At 35.3% G+C, this 22,117-nt stretch overlaps 1 protein-coding gene across 1 annotated transcript in view; it reads left to right on the forward strand.

Moving 5' to 3' along the window:
• The window catches only part of IQCM (IQ motif containing M), a 430,351-nt gene that overhangs the window by 242,012 nt on the left and 166,222 nt on the right, over positions 1-22,117 (forward strand). The window contains exon 13 of the mRNA XM_059165439.1: positions 5,248-5,382. Coding sequence (XP_059021422.1) covers positions 5,248-5,382 — 135 coding nt within the window. The remainder of the gene's footprint in view (positions 1-5,247; positions 5,383-22,117) is intronic.

A 22,117-nucleotide genomic window follows, 5' to 3' on the forward strand; every position in this document is an offset into this window, starting at 1 on the left:
AAACCTAACACCAAAAATAGGCAAAGACCTTATAAGAAAACTACAGAACAGAATCTCTCTGAATATAGATGCAAAATCCTCAATAAAATAGTAGCAAATCAAATCCAAAAAAGTATAAAAAGTATTATATACCACCACCAAATGGAATTTACCCCCCGTATGCAAGACTGGCTAAGTATTTGAAAATCAATTAATGTAATCCATCATATCAACAGGCTAAAAATGAAAAATTACATGGTCTTATCAATAGATAGAGTAAAAACATTTGACAAAATCTGATATCCATTTGTAATATAAAATCTCAGTAAACCAGGAATGGAGAAGAACTTTCTCAACTTAAAAGACTATCTACAACAACCCTACAGCTAATATCATACTTGATGGTAAGTAATTTTAAACTTTCCCATTAAGATCAGGTACAAGGATGTCTCCTCTCACCACTCCTTTCCACACCATACTAAAGTCCTTGATAATGCAATAAGACAAAAAAAAAAAAAAAAAAAAAAAGGACATAAAAGACATACAGATTGGGAAGGAAGAAATAAAACCATCTTTATTCACATGATTGATATGTGTGGAAAATCTGAAAGAATTGACTAAAATACCTTCTGGAACTGAGATGTGATTACAGCAACACTGCATAGGATACAAGATTAATATCCCAAAGTTAGTTGTTCTTTTCTTTTAACTTCCAACAATGAACAAGTGGGCTTGAAATTAAACAACAGCATTTACATTAATACCCCCAGAATTAAATATTTAGGTTTAAATATAACAAAATATGTACAAGGTCTCTATGAAGGAAACTATAAAACTCTGATAAACAAAATCAAAGAACTAAGTAAATGGCTAGATATTCCATGTTCATGGGGCTCAATATTGTCAGGAAGTCAGTTCTTCTTAATTTGATGTATAGATTCAGTGCAATCCCATTCAAAATTCTATCAAGTTACTTTGTGGATTTTGACAAACTGATTCTGAAGTTTATATGGAGAGGCAAAAGACAAGACTAGCCAACACAATATTGAAGGAGAACAAAGTTGAAGGACTGATTATACATAGCTGCAAGACTTACTATAAAGCTACAATTATTAAAGCAGTGTGGTATTGGTGAAGAATAGACAAATATATCGGTGGAATAGAATAGAGAGCCTAGAAACAGGCCCCTAAAATACAGCCAAGTGGTCTTTGAAAAAGGAGCAAAAAAAAAAAAAATACAATAACAGAAAGATAGTCTTTTCAAAAATGGTGCTGGGACAAATAACTATCCATATGCAAAAAAAAAAAAAAAAATCTAAAGACAGACCTTACATCCTTCACAAAAATTAACCAAAATGGATCATAGACCTAAGTGCAAAAAAATAAAACTTCTATAAGGTAACATAGGAGAAAACATAGATGATATTTAATACAGTGCCTTTTTGGATACAACACTAAAGACATGATCCATTAAAGAAATAATGGAAGATGTGGATTACATTAAAATTAAAACCTTCTACTTTGCAAAAGAGGATGTTTAGAGAATGAGTTTACGATCCACAGGCTGGGAAAAATATTTGCAAAAGATGCATTTATAAGGACTGCTATTATTGAACATATACAAAGAACAATTTAGGAATAATAAAACAACTTGAATGAAAAATGGGCCAAAGACCTCACCAAAGAAGATATACAGATGATAAGCACTTGGAAGGATGCTCCATATAGTATGTTATTACATAAATGCAAATTAAAACAGTGAGATACACTACACACCTATTAGAATGGCCAAAATCCAGAACATTGTCAATATCATATCCTGGTAAGGATGTCAAGCAACTGGAACTATTATTCATTATTAATGGGAATGCCAATGATAGAACCCTTTTTGAAAACATTGTAGTGGTTTCTTATAAAACTAATCATACTGTTACCATATGATTCAGCAATCATGCTTCTTGGTATATACCCACAGGCATCAAAAACATATCCACACGAAATGTACACATGGTTATACACATGGGTTTTTCATAATTGCCAAAGCTTAGTAACAACCAAGATGTCCTTTAGTAGATGAACAGATCAATAAACTGTGGTACATGTGAACAAGGGAGTATATTTAGAGCTAAGAATAAATGAGCTATCAAGCTATGAAAAGACAGAGGAATCTTAAATGCATATTACTAAGTGAAAGAAGCCAATATGAAAAGCCTATACACTATAGGCTTCCAACCATATGACATTCTAGAAAATACAAAACTGTGGAGAAAATTAAAAAATTTATATTTACCTGGGGGCAGATTGGGGGGAGGGATGAATTGATAGAATATAGAGGATTTTTAAGGCAGTAAAACTATTCTGTACAATACTGCAATGATGAATACATGTAATTATATATTTGTCTAAACCCATAGAATGTGCAACACCAACAGTGAACTCTGAAATAAACTGTGGAACTTAGTGACTATATTGTGTAATCCTTAGAAACAAATGTATAACTGTGCGTGATGTTGATAATGGAAGAAGACTATGCTTATGTGGTTGTAGTGGGTATCTGAGAAATCTCTGTACCTTCTTAATTTTAATGTGAATTCAAACCACTCAGAGGGATGTCTGGGTGGCTCAGTCAGTTAAGCGTCTGCCTTTGGCTCAGGTCATGATCCCAGGGTCCTGGTATTGAGTCCTGGATAGGGCCCCTTACTTGGTGGGGAGCCTGCTTCTCCCTCTGCCGATTGCTCCTCCTGTTTGTGCTTGCTCATGCTCTCTTTCTTTCTCTCTCCCTCTCTCTCTGACAAATAGATAAATACATAAAACCTTAAAAAATAAAAATACTCTTAAAATTGTCTTTAAAAATAATAAAAAACAACAAAATTATGCAAATAAATTATATTTAATTGATATCAGCATCTTTCTGCTTTATATTGTAAAAGTGCTACATTTTTGGGAGAGTTTATCGAATCATAAAATGTGTATTTCACAGCAGACTATAAGTTCCATGAAGACAGGGACTGTATCTATTAACCTTCATTAATGAATAGCCACTATTAATGAATGCCTGGCTTATGAAAGGGCTCAGAAATATTTGTTGATAGTTTTCATTGTTTATTACTTATTATAAAGTTATATGCCAAAATATATTTACAGATAATCAGAATCCTTTGAGCTAGAATGACTCCTTTTCTGTGGCTAGAGGTTAAAGAAAGAAGTCAGAGAGATTCTATATACATCATGGAATTGCACTAAGGGTTAAAGTAACTCTAGAGTCCACAGAGTTTGCAAGTTCTTGTTTGCCTTTCTAGTCCTTGGAAAATTCTCTGTCCCTTCCATATGTGGATTACTAATTGGGTGATATTTGGCAGATACCTATCTCTACACACTTTTAAGAATCTTTAAATGACCAGAAAATTTCATTTAATTTTCATGATTTAAGTTTTATATTGACCCTGATTAAACCTGTCTGGAATATTAATTCTGCTAGTTTGTGGCAGAACATTTGCTTTTCAAGCATAGTATATAGGTTAAGTGCATTATTGTCTATTAATACAGTTACATGGCCGTAATATTAATATGTGTCTTAGTTTAATCTAGTAAGAAGCATCTAAAATTGATTAAATGAAAAACTAATAAAGGTAAATATACTTTTTCAAGGAGAAATATATTTCCTTAACCAGAAAATAAAAAAGTGACTTTCTTTGTGTGCTAGTTTGGATTTCTTCAGAATCAGACCCTGAGACAAGAATTTAAGTACAACTAATCTGCAAGTAGATCTCAGGAAATACTGTTAATGGAAAGAAGTTAAGATAGGGAAGGGATGAAAGTAAAAAAAGAATGCATTATCAGACCAATTACCATCAGCTGGAGCTCCATCCCTCTAAGGAACGGTGTAGACAACTTTTCTTAAGTGCTGGGCCTTTATCCATCAACTCCAAGTTGAGGGAGGTCCGGGGTTGAGGACCACTGCACTGGGGGCTTTAATTTTCTGGCACTCTGACTTGCTGCACAGGTGGGCAGAATGGAGTCCTGCAGCCAGAGGGAGCCCTGAGGCAATGAAATGAGATGCTGATGAGTGAAAGTCAAGGTAGCAAGTGTAGAATTGTAAGGGACAAGGCAGTATGGATGGGGTACCAACAGCACATGCTCTAGGTTGCTTATTTGAAAAGAGAGAAAAGCCATAGATATTCTAAATATAAATTTATTTTGCTGCTTTGTTTCCATATCTGGAATAGTGGCTTATATTTAGGCAATCACTCACTATTTCTTGAATTTATTAATGTCTCACAACTGTCCACTTCAACTGAATGAATAAGTGAGTAAACAGAAAGTCGAAAGTCCATGTGGTTGAGTGTCAGGATCATCCACTGACTCCTGTTAGAAACCACTCTATTGCCCTTTGTCATTTGGAGCCCATACTTGAGAGCTAAGCCTGTACCGAGGCAGACTTTGTCATCCTGTAAATGCTGATTGACAATCACCTTCCTGGGGGCGATCCAGCATACTTAAGAGTAGAGACTCAGTATTACCTTTTTGAAAAGAAAAAACTAAAACGTTTTTGGAGAACTACACTTATAAAATGTTTGCATCCATTTTCTTGCTAATTATCTAAGCCCCGTTACTGTCAAGTACGGGACATAGGTAAAGGATGGCCCTACTGAGTGGTTTTCTGTGGAAACCTTGAGCCAGGAGTGGAAAGATCACTTTCTGTGGTCACTCAAGTCCAGTCACCTTAAATTAGGAAGGAGAAATACAGGAAGTCAGGGGAAAAAAGTAAACATCATTCCATGTAGGGGCAAAATCAGAAGAAGAATAAGCAGTCCAAAGGACAGTCACTGATATAAGTGGCTAGAGTGTAGATAGAAGCCAAAAAGAGATGAAAAAATTAGGGGAACTAAATAAAAATGAGCACTGAGATGGGTCAGTAGAAGTCAGGCCCCCAGAAGCCCTGACATTAAAGCTATGTCTTGTGTTGTAACTTGAGCCTTGATGTATGCATGGCCCGTGGGTATTTTTCATGTAAACCAGGCCAGACGCTGCCAGTGTTCTCTTTGGGGAAACAGATCTAAATCTGACTACTAGAGGATGTGGGAGGGAGAAGCATGTCCCATTTCCTTCTAACCTTCCCCAGGAGGCTGACATAGAGCTACTCTAATCGCTAGACATACAAATAAAACTGGAGGGAAAGCTTCTTTGAATATAGATGAAGCTTTCTGGTGGTTTGTTATTGACATTTTATTTATAAGAAAAATATTTTCTTTTGTCTCTTTCTTTTAGTCTATGAAACAATGTTTGCTAAGAGAGAAGATTGGCAAGGACTAGAAAGAAGTGAGCTCCTCAAGTTCTTCAATGACTGTGGTCATTTCCCAACCCAGCAGCAAATTGATGAGGCTTGGGACCTGGTCCATAGAGGCGAGTGGTTTTCCCATTTCTTGTTTTCTTTTCCCTTTCTTTGCTGTTCCCTTTCCCTCTTTCTTCGTTCCCTTGTTCTTTCCTTCCTTCTTTAATTTAATTTAAATATAACTTAAATTGCTCCATTTTTGTTCCATTTTCTTTTTCCATTAAGCTTATCCTTAAATCCATTTCCTAAAATTTTAAAATCTTAGTTTAATGTATATGAAAGAAGAGATTTAAAGGATAGGTCAAGGGGCGCCTGGGTGGCTCAGTGGGTTAAGCCGCTGCCTTCGGCTCAGGTCAGGATCTCAGGGTCCTGGGATCGAGTCCCACATCGGGCTCTCTGCTCAGCAGGGAGCCTGCTTCCCTTTCTCTCTCTCTCTCTCTGCCTGCCTCTCTGCCTACTTATGATCTCTCTCTGTCAAATAAATAAATAAAATCGTTAAAAAAAATAAAGGATAGGTCAAAAGAAGTTAATACAATACTGCTTTTTTTTTTTTTAAGAGGGGTGGAGGAGATGGTTTTAATTTTTTTTTTTTAAGATTTTATTTATTTATTTGACAAACAGAGATCACAAGTAGGCAGAGAAAGCAGGCAGAGAGAGAGAGGAAGAGAAGCAGGCTCCCTGCTGAGCAGAGAGCCAGACTCAGGGCTTGATCCCAGGACCCACAGGCAGAGGATTAACCCACTGAGCCACCTAGGTGCCCCTGGCTTTAAGTTTTTAAGATTCTAATATATTTTTTGATATAAAAAAGTTACATCTAACTCAGTTTATTTTAAGCTACTGTATTTTATGAGACCAGTGCTCTAACCCCTGAGCTTTGGAGCCTAAGCTACTATATTTTAAAAAGCTTTCTCCTGGATAGTTAGATTGGGTACTGAAGAACGTAACTGTTTAAATGTTTAAACATTATAAACTATTTCAATAAAATAGAATCTTACAGTTAGAAAATCATTTCTTTTCTGAACAGTAAGTAGGTGAAAGGATAGTATTGTTTGAGAATATTTAATAATTTAAATAGAACAACACCCTTCTCTTCTCTAAAGACTAGTCACCAAGATGGGGGAAGTCTCATCAAATTACCTTACTTCCTTAAGGTTCTTCTCCATGTTACTGTGACCATACTAATGCTGTAGCTTGCTGTTAGGTCTAAAGATGATGGATGATGGATCTACAATTTAATTGAGAAAAGAAGATAAAACACTTCAGGACCCCTTCTAAATACAACAAAAGGGAGGAACCTCGTGAATTTAAGCATCTGCCTTCCGCTCAGGTCATGTTCCCAGAGTCCTGGGATCAAGATCAAGCCCCACGTGAGGCTCCCTGCTTGGTGGGAACCCTGCTTCTCCCTCTCATTCTATCCTTCTCCTCCCCAACTGCTTATGCTCTCTCAGATAAATAAATAAATACAAGAAAAGGGCTCATATGCCAGTAGAAAGATATGATTAAGGTCAGAGTGATAAGGCTGAAGTTTCCTTATAGGTTGAAGTTCTCTTTCTTAGTTCTTAGTTTGAATTTATCTAATCTATTACCTGTGGACTTTGCTTTGCCACTGCTGTATCCTTAGTACCTACAACAGTTTTCTAGACTCTCACTACTTGTTCATAGACTGAAAGAAGCACCAAAATCATTTTGAGCTTTACTAAACATGAATATATTGGTTAAGTCATTTTTTTTTCCTGATGACAAAAACCTTGAATGTTTAATTATAGAAAATTTGGGAGCCTAGAAATATACAAAACTTCTAAGAAGCCATAATTGTAAACATTTGATGTCTGTCTTTCCAGTTTTTTTCTGTACATGACATTATTTTTATGAAAATTGAGATTTTCAACGTGTTTGAAAATCTGCCTTTTTTTTTCCTTATTCATTCTTACAAGATTCCAAGCCATATCATACCACAACATTATTAAGAACTGAATAACAATCTGTCATACAGAGATTTTATGAGTTACTGTTGTACCTTTAAATTGCTTTCATTTTTCTTTATAATAAAAATAAAAATAATGAAAGCTTTCAGTTTTTCTCCATTGAGAATGATATTTGCAGTGGGTTTTTCATAGATGGCTTTGATGATATTGAGGTATGTGCCCTCTATCCCTACACTTTGAAGAGTTTTGATCAGGAAGGGATGTTGTACTTTGTCAAATGCTTTTTCAGCATCTATTGAGAGTATCATATGGTTCTTGTTCTTTCTTTTATTGATGTTTTGTATCACATTGACTGATTTGCGGATGTTGAACCAACCTTGCAGCCCTGGAATAAATCCCACTTGGTCGTGGTGAATAATCTTTTTAATGTACTGTTGAATCCTATTGGGTATTTACCCTAAAGATACAAATGTAGTGATCCAAAGGGACACATGCACCCGAATGTTTATAGCAGCAATGTCCACAATAGCCAAACTATGGAAAGAACCTAGATGTCCATCAACAGATGAATGGATCAAGAAGATGTGGTATATATACACAATGGAATACTATGCAGCCATCAAAAGAAATGAAATCTTGCCATTTGCAACAACATGGATGGAACTAGAGCGTATCATGCTTAGCGAAATAAGTCAAGCAGAGAAAGACAACTATCATATGATCTCCCTGATATGAGGAAGTGGTGATGCAACATGGGGGCTTAAGTGGGTAGGAGAAGAATCAATGAAACAAGATGGGATTGGGAGGGAGACAAACCATAAGTGACTCTTAATCTCACAAAACAAACTGAGGGTTGCTGGGGGGAGGGGGTTTGGGAGAAGGGGGTGGTATTATGGACATTGGGGAGGGTATGTGCTTTGGTGAGTGCTGTGAAGTGTGTAAACCTGGTGATTCACAGACCTGTACCCCTGGGGATAAAAATATATGTTTATAAAAAATAAAAAATTAAAAAAAATACAAGTTCTGGAAAACTTGAAAATAAAACCAATATATTACTTTCAAAACTCTTTTTAGAACCTTCAGTTTGGTAATATATATTGGGAATCCCCAAGAGTCTTTGCCAGTAGAATGTGACTGTAGAATTCCCTTTTTAGTATGGTATATCTTTAGGAAATATCTCAATAGATGTGTCAAAGAAAGATTATTTTAAAATTATATTTAAATCATTAGTATCCTATGACTTCAGGAATTTGTTTTTTTCCTATGTACCTTTAAGGTAATATATTTAAAAAATATATTGTACTTATTGTCCCCTTTTTGCCCATCATAAAGTAAACTCCATGAGATTAGGGACCTGAGCTGCCATGTTTATTACTATAGGTCCCCATATGGAGTAGTATGATAGGTAACCTATAAATGCTTGTTGAATAAGTAGATAATAATTTTCCTATGTCATTCTTATATTCAATTGTGCATTCATTTTGATTGTTAATTTTTAATGTGGAATTGCTGAATCACAGAGTAAATCATTATTCGGCTTTTGAATCATACTGTCAGGTGTCTCTTAAAATATTAATACTTCATATATGACTGCCAGTTTTATAGGAGAACGTTCATTTCTTCTCATCCTGGCCATCTTGGAGTAATGTGCTTTTTCATTAATCTGATAGATGAAAAATTATTTTATAGTGTTGTTTTTAGTTGTCTTATTCAGTTGCTGGTAAAAGTGAATCTTTTCTCATAAGCTTACACTCCATTTGAAATTCTTTTGTTAATGATCCATGTGGGTCATTTGCTAATTTGCTTAATTCTTGTGGCTGTTTTTTTTTTTTTTTTTTTTTTTTATTACTTTGGAAGTGTTCTTTATACACCATATTTCTTATTGTCAAAAATTCCAGATGGGGGCGCCTGGGTGGCTCAGTGGGTTAAGCCGCTGCCTTCAGCTCAGGTCATGATCTCAGGGTCCTGGGATCGAGTCCCGCATCGGGCTCTCTGCTCAGCAGGGAGCCTGTTTCCCTCTCTCTCTCTGCCTGCCTCTCCATCTACTTGTGATTTCTCTCTGTCAAATAAATAAATAAAATCTTTAAAAAAAAAATTCCAGATGTAACTATTTCCCAATTCAAAGTTTATCTTTTAATGTAAATAGTATATTTTTTAGAAAGTGTTAGTGTTTTGGAATAAGCATGCCCTTCAGTTCCGTGAAGTCTATATGATATTTTGCAATTCATTAGTGTTTCTGGTCTGATACAGATTCTTTGTTATATTTTGATATTCTGTTGGTGATTTTCAGTTTTTTACCACTTCTTGGTTGGTTGGCAGTAGTCTTCAATAATATTTATAGAAAAAAATACCCAGTATTCTAGATTCTGAGCTCTAGCTTTTAAGGAATCAATCTTTCTTTCTTTCTTTCTTTCTTTCTTTCTTTCTTTCTTTCTTTCTTTCTTTCTTTCTTAGATTCCATTTATTTATTTGACAGAGAGAGCACAGGCAGGGGCAATGGGAGAGGGAGAAGCAGGCTCCCCACTCAGCAGGGGGCCCATCTCAGGGCTTGAATGGAGCTGGATCTCAGGATCCCAGGATCATGACCTGAGCTGAAGGTAGACACTTAACCAATTGAGCATGCAGGTGCCCATTAGGGAATCTTTCTTTTTCATTTACATGTGATCTACAATATGGCTGCACATCAAAATCCTCGGTTACACTTATTTTCTCTAAAAACTCTATAGACAACATTTCATTTTAGCATTTAATATTTGGTGGAAAAATTCTAAAGCCACCTTGATTTCCCTCCCCCCTCAAACTACTTCAACTTAAGTAGTTAGGGAGTCTTTGAAATTTAAAATCCCATTGCCATATAGTCATGTATTTTTTTCCTGCATTAATTTTCTTGTTTTTTTAAATAAGCCCTTTATAGATATGCAGATTCAGGCATTTCAGAAAAATTATTTTTAATTTAATTTTTAATTTTTATTTTCGTTCAAAATTTCTCTGGTATCTTCTTAGAAAAACAAACATGTCTAATGGATAATGATTTTTTAGTCTTTTTGCTTGCTTAGAAAATTTCTTCTTTTTGTTCCCTACATAATGAATTCAAATTTACTGTAGTGCCAATTTTACCTTTTATTGCTCCTGATGCATATTTCAATTCTGCAATTGCATTTTTTCAATTTCCCTTACCTTGTGGGCTCTTTTTTCAGTTTATTGCTTTACCATTTTATTTTTTTATCTCTGGTTTCAGAATCCGTATTTCCCTTGAAGTTTATTATGATTACAAATTTGATACATTTACAGACTTTGCTTTTGTTTTCAACAGTAAGTTATTTTGGTCTCTCTATATCTATATCTATATATCTTTATATATTTGCATGCTTTTAAAAAATATTCATTGATGGGTACCGGGGTGGCAGTCTGTTAAGTGACTGCCTTGGGCTCGGGTCATGATCCTGGAATCCCAGGATCCATCCCCTATCAGGCTCCCTTCTCAGTGCGGAGTCTGCTTCTTTCTCTGCCCCTCACCTGGCTTGTGCGCTTCTCTCTCTCTCTCTCTCTCTTGCTCTTTCTCTCAAACAAATAAAAATCTTTTAAAAAATATTCATTGAATAAGGGAAGTCTATTCAGTGTTAGTAATAGCCCATAAATGGTTTGATGAGTTCTTATTGTCTAAACTGAGCTTTAAAAATCCTTTATCATATCTTGAAAATTTAGACTGTTGGACTAAGTTTCTGTAACCAGTGATCTAGCAACCTAAGATGAAGTTTCTGTAACCAGTGATCTTTCCACCTAAGATGAAAGAAGCTAAAGTTGTGGGAAATTCTATAACTTTATTATAAGGATTCACCCCTATAACTAATAGGGGAATTTCCTTATAGAGGAATCTTTTCTTTATTAAAAAACAAAAAACAAGGTAACCCCGAGCTGTGAGCTCACTGTTGGCTCTTCTCACAAAACAAACTGAGGGCTGCTGGGGGGAGGGGGGTTAGGAGAAGAGGGGTGGGGTTATGGACATTGGGGAGGGTATGTGCTTTGGTGAGTGCTGTGAAGTGTGTAAACCTGGCGATTCACAGACCTGTACCCCTGGGGATAAAAATATATGTTTATAAAAAAAAAAATAATGAAAAAGTTAAACACAAAATAACATTAATTAAACATTTCAGAAACTTACACTGATTAGTGTTAATAATTTAAAATCTAATTTTTTACAAATTAAGTTTCATAGAGATATTTCCCTCTACTGATTATTTTGGAGTACATCATAAAGACCTACTGAGAGCGTAGGTCTGGAATTAGCTTTGCTGGGTTTAATTCCTGGCTTCACCACCCCAGCTATATGTCTTTAGATAATTTATTTATCTCTGCTGTGCCTTATTTTTCTCAACCATAAAAGGAAGATAATACTATCTAAGTCATTGGACTGTTGTGAAGTTTAAATGAAATAATATATTTAAAATATGTGTCCCAATATAAGTGCTCAGTAAAGATTGCTATTATTGTTCTTAAGTAATTCTTAGGTATATTTAGTTATCTTTATAATTTTTTATGTTGAAAATGTTTAAATGTTGAACTATTTTGAATACTAGTTCATTTTATAGAGCTTATTTATTGAATGTTCTCTGTTGGTTTCCACCCTCTCTTTTGATTATCTTAAGGACCTGTGTGTGCTAGAGGTGGTGAGATGCTAACTTATGGTCATTTTACAGATGAGAGAACTGAGACTTAGAACAAGACTTTTCTAAGCTCACCAGTAGAGTTGGAACTTTATTCCTGGTTTCTTCAAGTCAGGCTGTGTTGTTTCCATCTTACTATGTAGAGATACTTTAAAAGTCTGTGTTATGAAAACATAATTAGACAGATGATTAAAATGCTCAGTACTTGCTAGTACTGCCTTTTATTGATCTTTCACAGGCTAGCCTAATGCCTTGCGATGAAGTAGGCTTTCTGCAAATGGCCGAGTTTATTAAATTTCTTGTTAAAACTAGAATTTTCAGAAGAAAACTTAGTTTAAAAACATATTGTTTTTATTATAATGCCTACAATTGGGAAGCTTTCTTTTATGTAAAGGAGCCACTCTTTTAACATAATTTTAAATATATGTCCAATTATGTTGCTCTGTCCAGTTAAAAAAATTCTTTCGGTGCATAAGAAGCTTTCATTTGAAATGGAAATATCCTAACTAATGGAAGAAAAACAGAAAATTTATGGGAAATGAAGCTCAATTAATGGTTTTCTACTTGCTTCTGGTATATATTCCATTTTTAAAAGAATCGGGTTTTATGCATTTTAGATTGTCAGTCATCTTCATTCATACTGACTTCTTTGATTATGGATAATAGCTCCAGATGTGCAACCTACGCATTTTTTAACCAGTAGACTATTTCACCTAACGCATATGTAGTTAATTCAATTGATTAACTTCTTCAGTGTATGACACCAAGTAGGTCAAATTCCTAAAGCTGTCTGTATTTGTTCAGGTATTTTTAGCTACCCCCCATTCTTTATTCTCATCACTATGGTAACAAAAATTTTGTGACTGAGGACATGATTTTTGTCTGAAATTCTTCCTTTGGGGAAATGAAGCAACTTTAGGCTACATGTATGTGCTGATCTTAAAAGCTGAAGACTATGCAAACATGCTATTGTTTGATACTCATTTAAGTCTCAACCAATGAAACAAATAACTAAAGAATGGCATATCTGAAAGTAAGGAAACTAATACATTGTGGTTCTATACCATCTATTCTTATATCTGCCTAATGTTTTAGAAATTCAAACTTTGAAAGTTTTCCAGTATTTTCCCAGTATTTAAATAGAACTTATAGTTTATTTTCTGCAGTTGAAATGAACAGAAAACAACATTGAAGTCTCTTTTCACTATGGAGCACTAGACAAAAATCTTAAAATCAGAAACATAGAAGTTACTTATATGTTATTTAGCCTTATATATTTTATACATCTGAAGAAACTGTGTTTAGGCTCCCTGACTAGTTAATGACAAACTGTAATTAAATCCTGTGCCTCCTGCTCCTTGGGACACAGCTTTGTCCACCATAAACGGACAACACTGCTTTTTTTCCCCCTGTTTTCAAAGAAAAGAATTTATTAAATGGGAAACATATAATGATTTTCCCTTAAAATTTTTTTCATATGAACAGACATTCTATCAATAAAATTTTAATTATGTAGGAAAGTGATTAAGGAGGATTTATAGAGATAGAAAATTCTAGGGTAAAGAAATATGAGACACCAGGAAATTCTGGTGGTAAAAAAATGCAGAAGTAAAAAAAAAAAAATGCAGAGGTATTGGAGGTACAACAGCCTTATCTTAAATAGCTTCTAAAAATTTAGCACATATTTATTATAAAGCATTTTGAAAATATACATTAAAAACAAGAGATGAAATGAAAAATACTGGCAATTTTATCTCAGTCCAGGAATTCACTATTTTTCCTTAACAAGTTAATTTTTATTTCTATCCTCTAGGAAATTGAATTTCAGTCAATCTTGCTTTTCATTCTTTTTTTTCTGAGACTATGGCTAAATAAAGATAGAGGGCATCTATCTAGTGAATAACAAACACATGGAGTAGCTACCTGCTCTGCAGTATCACCTTTTGACACAGGCATTTCTTTATGTATTCGATTGCTGGGGCTGGCATAACAAAATACCACAGACATGGGTTTGGATCATAGATCACTTTGTGTTTATCCTACTTGGGGTTCATTGAACTTCTTTGATCTGTAGACTAAGGTTTTTCATAAAATTTGTTAATTTTTCAGCCATTTTTTTCTCTATACATTTTCCTCTCCTTTTCTTCCAGGACTCTTACTACACTTATATGAATATACTTAATGTGTCCCAGAGGTCTGAATTGAAAAAAATTGAAAAAAAATTTTTCAATTCTTCAAAGTGGACAGTATCTACTGATTTTTTTTTTAGGTTTTTTTTTTTTTCCCACTGTTTTTTTATTTTTTAATTATTTTTTAATTTTCGGCATAACAGTATTCATTATTATTGCACCACACCCAGTTCTCCATGCAATCCGTGCCCTCTCTAATACCCACCACCTGGTACCCCAACCTCCCACCTCCTGCCCCTTCAAAACCCTCAGATTGTTTTTCAGAGTCCATAGTCTCTCATAGTTCACCTCCCCTTCCAATTTCCCCCAACTCCCTTCTCCTCTCTAACTCCCCATGTCCTCCATGCTATTTGTTATGCTCCACAAATAAGTGAAACCATATGATAATTGACTCTCTCTGCTTGACTGATTTCACTCAGCATAATCTCTTCCAGTCCCGTCCATGTTGCTACAAAAGTTGGGTATTCATCGTTTCTGATGGAGGCATAATACTCCATAGTGAAGACCACATCTTCCTTATCTCTTTGTCCGTTGAAGGGCATCTTGGATCTTTCCACAGTTTGGTAACTGTGGCCATTGCTGCTATAAACACTGGGCTACAGAAGGCCCTTCTTTTTACTACATCTGTATCTTTGGGGTAAATACCCAGTAGTGCAATTGCAGGATCATAGGGGAGCTCTGTTTTTAATTTCTTGAGATCTATCTTTAAGTTTACTTTTTCCTTTCAACTTTCTCAAATCTGTTGCTAACCCGTTTTGTAAATTTCTCATTTTGTTATATTTTCTTTTCCTCTTTTTAAAGATTCTATTTATTTGGCAGAGAGAGGCGCAGTGAGAGAGGGAACACAAGTGGGAGAAGTGGGAGAGGGAGAAGCAGGTTTCCCACCCAGCATGGAGCTGGATGTGGGGTCTTATCCCAGGACCCTGGGATCATGACCTGAACCGAAGTCAGGCACATAACTGACTAAGCCACCCAGGCACCCCATTTTGTTATGTTTTTCAACTCTAGAATCCATGGAGTTACTTTTTTAGATTCTATTTCTCTTGATAATGCCCCATTTTTGACTGTCATATTTTCATTTAATTCTTTAAATATAATTTTCAATTATTTGAGTGTATTTATGACATCTTTGAGGTCTTGCTAAATCTTATATCTAAGTCCACTCAGAGTGAGTTTTTGTTGACTGCTTTTTTCCCTGAGTGTGGGTTACACTTTACTACTTATTTGAATATTTCTGTTGTTATTTTTGTTGACTACTAGACATTTTGGGTATCATGTTTCACAGCACATATAAAATGCTCAAAATGTATTTGTTGAATATTTTTGCAACAAAATTTTATCAAAAAAGATTCTAGATTGCCACAACCAAGGAAGGCATCCATTTAGTATGCTCTAATGCATTTCTTTTCATTTTATGACTTATTCCTAATATCATCAATCAGGAAAGAGAATGTGTTTTTACCTTCCACACAGCTGAAAGCATCAGAGAATATCTACTAAAATACCAGGTGGGGGGTGGGGAATTGGCTTCCTGTTATGCAAGGGCTATGGAAACCACTTACAAAACCTTTATATCTTTGTCGTGCATGGGAAGAGTCTATAGATTCATAGGAGCTTTGCTGTAGAGCCATCAGAGCAGGTAGGGCAAACATCAAACACTTCTAAAGTGATCCAATGTTCTGGATTCTGTTAAAGATCTTCATGGCAAATCAATTCAGGGACTATTTTCACTAGTGCGTGGGGATGATAGTAGAAAAAAACATTCTCATTATATAGCCATTAAGATAGGTGCCAAGCTTTCCTAACACAAACCACACACCTGAATCATACTTACTGTGTCATTTCAGATAATCTGATTTTGTGCTAAGAATTCTACTCATTTACTTGGCTCCATATATTTTGAGCATTCTGTCTTTCTCCAGTGAACAAAGGTAGGCTAGTAGGTCATAGGCTTTATGAACTAGATCATGGCAAGAGCATGAAGACCTGAACCAATATCAATATGTCTAATATGAAGATTATTACCTTCCCCCATAACCAGACACCAACCAGCAGGAAGCTAAATTCGTATGAAGAGGTAAGAAAAACTCCACATCCATTGCCATTGACAGTAGATGTAACACACTTGATAAGAAATAAATGGAGAGAAGCTGCAGCTCTGCTAGCCTGAATTCAATCTCACTTGGTGCAGCCACAGGCAAGCCATAAATTTAATAGGCAGATTTGGAAATGAGAAAGCATTAGAATGGCTTGCTAACTATTACACACATCTCAAGCTAACTGGAAAACAATAGTAATGAACAGGAAAGACCCAAAAGTACCAGCGGAAGGTAAAATGTGAGGCAGATATAAAATATGAGCACATGGGAACCCTGACTGTGTTCCCAACCCACACGCAGACCTATAGGCAAAAGGTGGAAATATTAAGGTCTCAAGGCATTTGAATAAACACTCTATCCAATCATAGGATGATAACTAAATTATACAGAATCAGAGAGAACCTTTTGAAAAGCTACTTTTAAAAAATTAAAACAATAACTGAGCAGAGAAATGAATAGCCAAACACCTGGCAGGGGAAGATAGATCAAATTCCAGATATTAAGTCCAGACAAGTTATTAAGTAAATAAACCCTTGGAGTGGGGAAGCCAGAATCCATAGTTATGTCTTTCTTTTATGGTCCAGTTAACTCATCCTACAATTATTGACTCATCTTCAACATTCTCTATAACCTCCTCCGATTTCCAAACTTAAAACATAATATTTGTATCAGCTTAGGGTTTTATACTATTGCTATATAAATATTTACAGCACTGTATTTATCTAATTATATGAGTGCATGTCCCTCCAATTATCATATGGATTCTGAGATCTTTGAACTACAATGTAGATTGTACAGTGTAGGTTGTGGCAATCTAGAATCTTTTTTGATAAAATTGTTGTTGCAAAAATATTCAACAAATACATTTTGAGCACTTTATATGTGTTGTGAAATACATTGTAGTTCAAAGATCTCAAAATCCATATGATAATTGGAGGGACATGCACACATATAACTAGATAAATACAGTGCTGTAAATATTTATAGAGCAATATGGAACCCTAAGCTGATACAAATACTACGTTTTAAGTTTGAGAATCAGAGAAGGTTATAGAGAATGTTGAAGATGAGTCAATAATTGTAGGATGAGTTAACTGGATCATAAAAGAAAGAGGGTTCATACATAAAAGAGAGATTGTGTACAAAACAAACTAGAATTTTTAGGTCAGTTGGTTAACAGTGAATAGGACAAATCTGTGTCCGCTGGTGGGTAACTGGAGAAGGGACGGTATTGCTAAAACATCTAACTAAAAGATGCCAGATCATTCATTGAGATTTAGTCGACAGTGGTGGCTTTTCATTGTAGAATTCTTGTTTAGAATCCTTTAGTCTCCTATTATCTGCCTATTGGAAATGGATGTTTTCAAATACATAATGCAAATTAGGTTTTGCATATAAATCAGTTTTGTGTCAGTAGGAGCTATTTAAACATTTTCCCCTAAAGCTTGAATACCCCTGTATAAACTAGAGACTGGACCCTAGGGGCAAAGAGCAACCCTGAAAGATGTGTTCATCATCACCTTGCTTCAGCTACCTCACCCAAGCACTCTCCTACAATTTTTCCTGCTTTCTCCCCTAACACTTTTTAAAGATGGTTCCTGACATTTTGTCTCATCTTTCATTATTTAACAATGTTAATGCCTTCTTTCCCCCAGCTATGGCTATGCAAAGCCTGGGAAAGCCTAGGCTAATGGTAGGCCCTGGGAATGATCAGGGCCAGTTGAAAGACTTACCCCTTTTTCCTGTCTTCCTGCAGTCATGTGAGTTGTTATTCCAATTAGTAAGTTACTCTCATTAGCCATTCTGGGATTTTTTTCTTAAAACCTTTGAGTCTCTTATTGTTTGAGTTGAAATATTTGTACCACTGTTATATAAGCTACATAGAGAATCTGATTAAATTTTATAATATTACTTAACGCTAGCTATTCTTCTAAAGCCTGTCTGTTTTTGTTAACTAGAAAATAACCATCTTCAAGAAACAGTGGGAACAGCAGGAGTTTGAGAGTAGTGTAACTTCAATAAAGGTATAATTACTTTCATAAGTCTATTAGAAGGCAAGGTTTTAGGCTCCTTTTGTTAGATCACTGTTTATTAGGATTATATACCCCATACTCTTAACATGCAAAGATCCACTAGCAAGTCTTTGTTTTATATGATTGAATTACTATAATATCAGGAACATCAACTCCCTGTTGAGAACAACTTTGCTGGCAAATTTCTGATAAATGAAACATTAACATAAAATATTTCAGAAATTCTTATGAAACGAAATTTTTTTATGATATAGTATAATTATTTCAATGTCATAATCAAAGCATTAAAGAGCTTTGATTTTTTTCTGGCATTCCACTTGATCCAGAGTCCCATTAATTCCCCTAGTAAAGTGAAACTTCCAAAGGAATTAAAGTAGTTTTCAGCCCTTAACAGTTAAGAGTTTTGCAGCTCTTACCCAGTCCACTTTTTAAGTCACCTTCAGGAATGCACATTTTTTAGAATTTCTGATTCAAGACTTAAAAACAAAATTAGTGTTGAATCACCATATTGTACACCTGAAACTAACATTACACTGTATGTTAACTGGAATTTAAATGAGAACTTAAAAAAAATTATGCTCTGCTCAATAAGGTACCATGATGTTCCCAGGATGTGAATGAAGTCTCCCTCATATTCTATATAAATTATCAATGGAACTGAAATAAATGTAGGTTAATTATTCAGATCTGTAAAACCACATTTTTTGGGGGGTGGGGAGAGACTGCCAATTTGGCATCATGGAAGCTAATTGCTAATGTTGGCTTCCATGATGTAAAGGTTATGTAATGTATAGGTTAGTTTGTAAAGGTTAGTTTCCCTAAAGTCTAGAGCTAGAGTCATGATAAGCTCATTAGTTTCATTTTAGTTTCCACAACTGACAATTCTGTGACTTTCCACATTAGTTTCATTTTAGTTTCCATAACTGACAATTCTGTGACTGTTTCCACATTGAAATCCACAGGTTATACTGTTTGAAGATGCTTTTTTTTTTTTTTTTTCTGAGTCATGTGGGCCTTTTATACAGGAGGTTGTTTATAGAGTGTGCTTCTTTTAGGGCATAGTTTTTCAGACATTTAAACATAAATACATCATGTTTCTACTATAAAGATGTTGGGTTTCTACTCTTTGGAAATCTTCCTTCCAATGCTTCTTTACCTACCAATGATTTTATATATTTTTTTGGCATGATGAGCAACCAAACATCCTTTCAGCTGATGATCCTTAGTGGTTTGGATATAGTGGACTTGATTTTTATTTGCATCCTTGTATACATTTGCCATCTTTTGAGGTAAAAACAAGTATACATATAGAAGTACATTTGCAGAGTGTATGTGTTCTAGTTAGTAACTCCCATCAGCACTAATTGCTCCAAAAAAGCAGGTATCAGAAATTTCTCATTCACTTTATTCTTTATGGAGTTTAATTCAGAGTACTAATCAGAGAAGACAAAATTGACTTTACACCTACAATTTATGGTGCGTATTTTCTAGGATTGAGATTTTCCTTTAACATTAAACAGTTACTTAAACTAATGGCTCTTAACCAAGGTCTCATAACATATTCAGGCATTTAAATAAGTTGTAAAGTGAGTTCCAAATAATTTGATTCTAAGAAAGTTAATGTACCCGAATTTTTAAAATGAGAAAGAAATTTGAGTGGATTAAAAATAATCCCTGTCATACCACTCTAACTTCCTGGAATTCTAAAGACTTTGATGAGTGAGAAAAGATGGAGCTGTGGCTGGGCTGTTGGGAGCTTCACCCGAAGACAGCCCTTGTGTATGCCCTGCAGGTGAACCACCCCCTGGGTGGTTGTAGCCAGAAATGGAATCAGAACCCCTGTCTTGTATTAAAGGCCCATATGAGCTGGCTAATTTCTAGTAGGTCAGTGTTAATTTACTTAATCTGCCCTTGAGAAACAATTCTGATTATTGGAGTGTAAATAGTAGTGCTGCTTTTCAGGGGATGAGATGACTACTCATAGAACTATTGCAAATCTCGCCATATTTTTGTTTTCTGTAACTGCCTAGAACCAATCAGTGTTAGAAACACTCCTAATACATGTTCTCCATGATGTTCTTCGTTGAAGTGAAAGAGAAAGAGGCCAATGACGAACTACCATATTCCAAACTTGTTATTCTGCAGATCATAACGGGCTCCCTAACTGTACCATTTGCAGGACTGAGGCATTTATAGTAACTTGGGGACTTTTGTTATGTTTACATCCAGTTGTCTGTGTTCTGGAGGTGCTTACTTTAATCTTCATTTCTAATGGTCATATTCCTTTAGTGACTTACTTTCTTGGCTATAACTGGGTTTTGGCATTCTCAGTAACTGTAAGCCCCCAACATCTGTTTTTCAGACCTCTGACCACCTCTGACATCTTTCTGGCTCTTCTCCCCTTTTAATAAATCTGCAGCTCATGGGGACATTCAATCCATTAACATTACTATATTTACAGTGTTCATAACCTTCTATTGTCCTCCATTTCTTTGGTATTTATTTTTGACATATTTAATGTATTTATATTTAAACATATATTTGTTAACTGTGTATTTCCTCTATCTGCCTGTTGATTTTCAATATGACAGAGATCTTATCTTTCTTGTTCACTGCTATAACCCAGTTCATAGTGTAGACCCTCATAGTTAAACAGAAAGAAGGGGAGAGATGTTATCAGCCAAATCAGAATGAAGGAATTCATGCCAGTACTAAAGGAAGAGATATAAAAGGAAAATCTTTCCTGCTTTCTCTAAAGTTAATAAAGTAGGAAAAAATGAAAAAAAGTATCATTTGCCTATAAAGTCCTAGAGATGATACAAAGTAAGACTATTTGGTCGCCTTATCTTATCTCATGTCTTGGGACCAAGCAGGAATGTTACCCTTCAGAAAAAGTCTGCTCCTCTCAGAAGGCAAGAGTGTGAAGATTGTACAGGCTTGCCCAGGTAATAATATAGGCTTGCCCAGGTAATAACTTCTTATTCATGATTATTCTGTTTGGTTTGGGGGATATGATTTAAAGAATGGGACATCTCTTGTAGATCTATTGCAAATGTGTCACTTTGTAGAAATGTACGATGGTCTGATGTCATACTAGCATCAGTTTAGGTTACCAGGCTCCAAAAGGACATCTTGTCACTATTGTATTTATTTAGTTTGTATGTTGTTTTTATGGTTTGTAAGGTGAAATCATTTAATGTATCCCCAGGCCATATTTATTGAGACATACTCAAATTGGTTTTTGCAATGATCTGGTGAACTTAGGACACACTTGCGTAGTCAGCCAAGTATGAGTCACCCCACAGAAGGGAAAGTTAGGAGGGGATTAAATCTGATTAGGATTCAAATACACGAGGTGATAAAGGAGCTGGCTCTGCTGCCAGGCAAAGCTACTCTCTTCTGTGGCCAACAATGAGCCTTCAGTGACCAGTTATGTTAATCAGACACCTGCTATAAACAATATGTTCATAGGAAAGTTAATAAACAGTACCAGGCCAGTGTCTGTTACGAGTCAGCAGAAATGGACTGTTTAATCAGAGCAAATGTTTAAATATTAAAAGGGAGCATTATTCTTATTGTTAAAATAAAAATAAGAATGATAACTACTATGCAGTCTCCTTTGTGAAGCCTAGTTTTGTTGGTGCTGCATGTAATGAATTTTAAAACCTGGTAGCTACCAGCTTATGTCCAAGAAATTATTATTTGTAGCCATTTCTGAAGACAAATGTATTGAAATTAAAAAATACAGATTTAGGGGCGCCTGAGTGGCTCAGTGGGTTAGGCCGCTGCCTTCAGCTCAGGTCATGATCTCGGGGTCCTGGGATAGAGTCCCGCATCAGGCTCTCTGCTAGGCGGGGAGCCTGCTTCCCCCCCTCTCTCTGCCTGCCTCTCTGCCT

The sequence above is a fragment of the Mustela lutreola genome, chromosome 1 (genome assembly GCF_030435805.1).
Source record: "Mustela lutreola isolate mMusLut2 chromosome 1, mMusLut2.pri, whole genome shotgun sequence".
NCBI classification, from domain to species: domain Eukaryota; kingdom Metazoa; phylum Chordata; class Mammalia; order Carnivora; family Mustelidae; genus Mustela; species Mustela lutreola.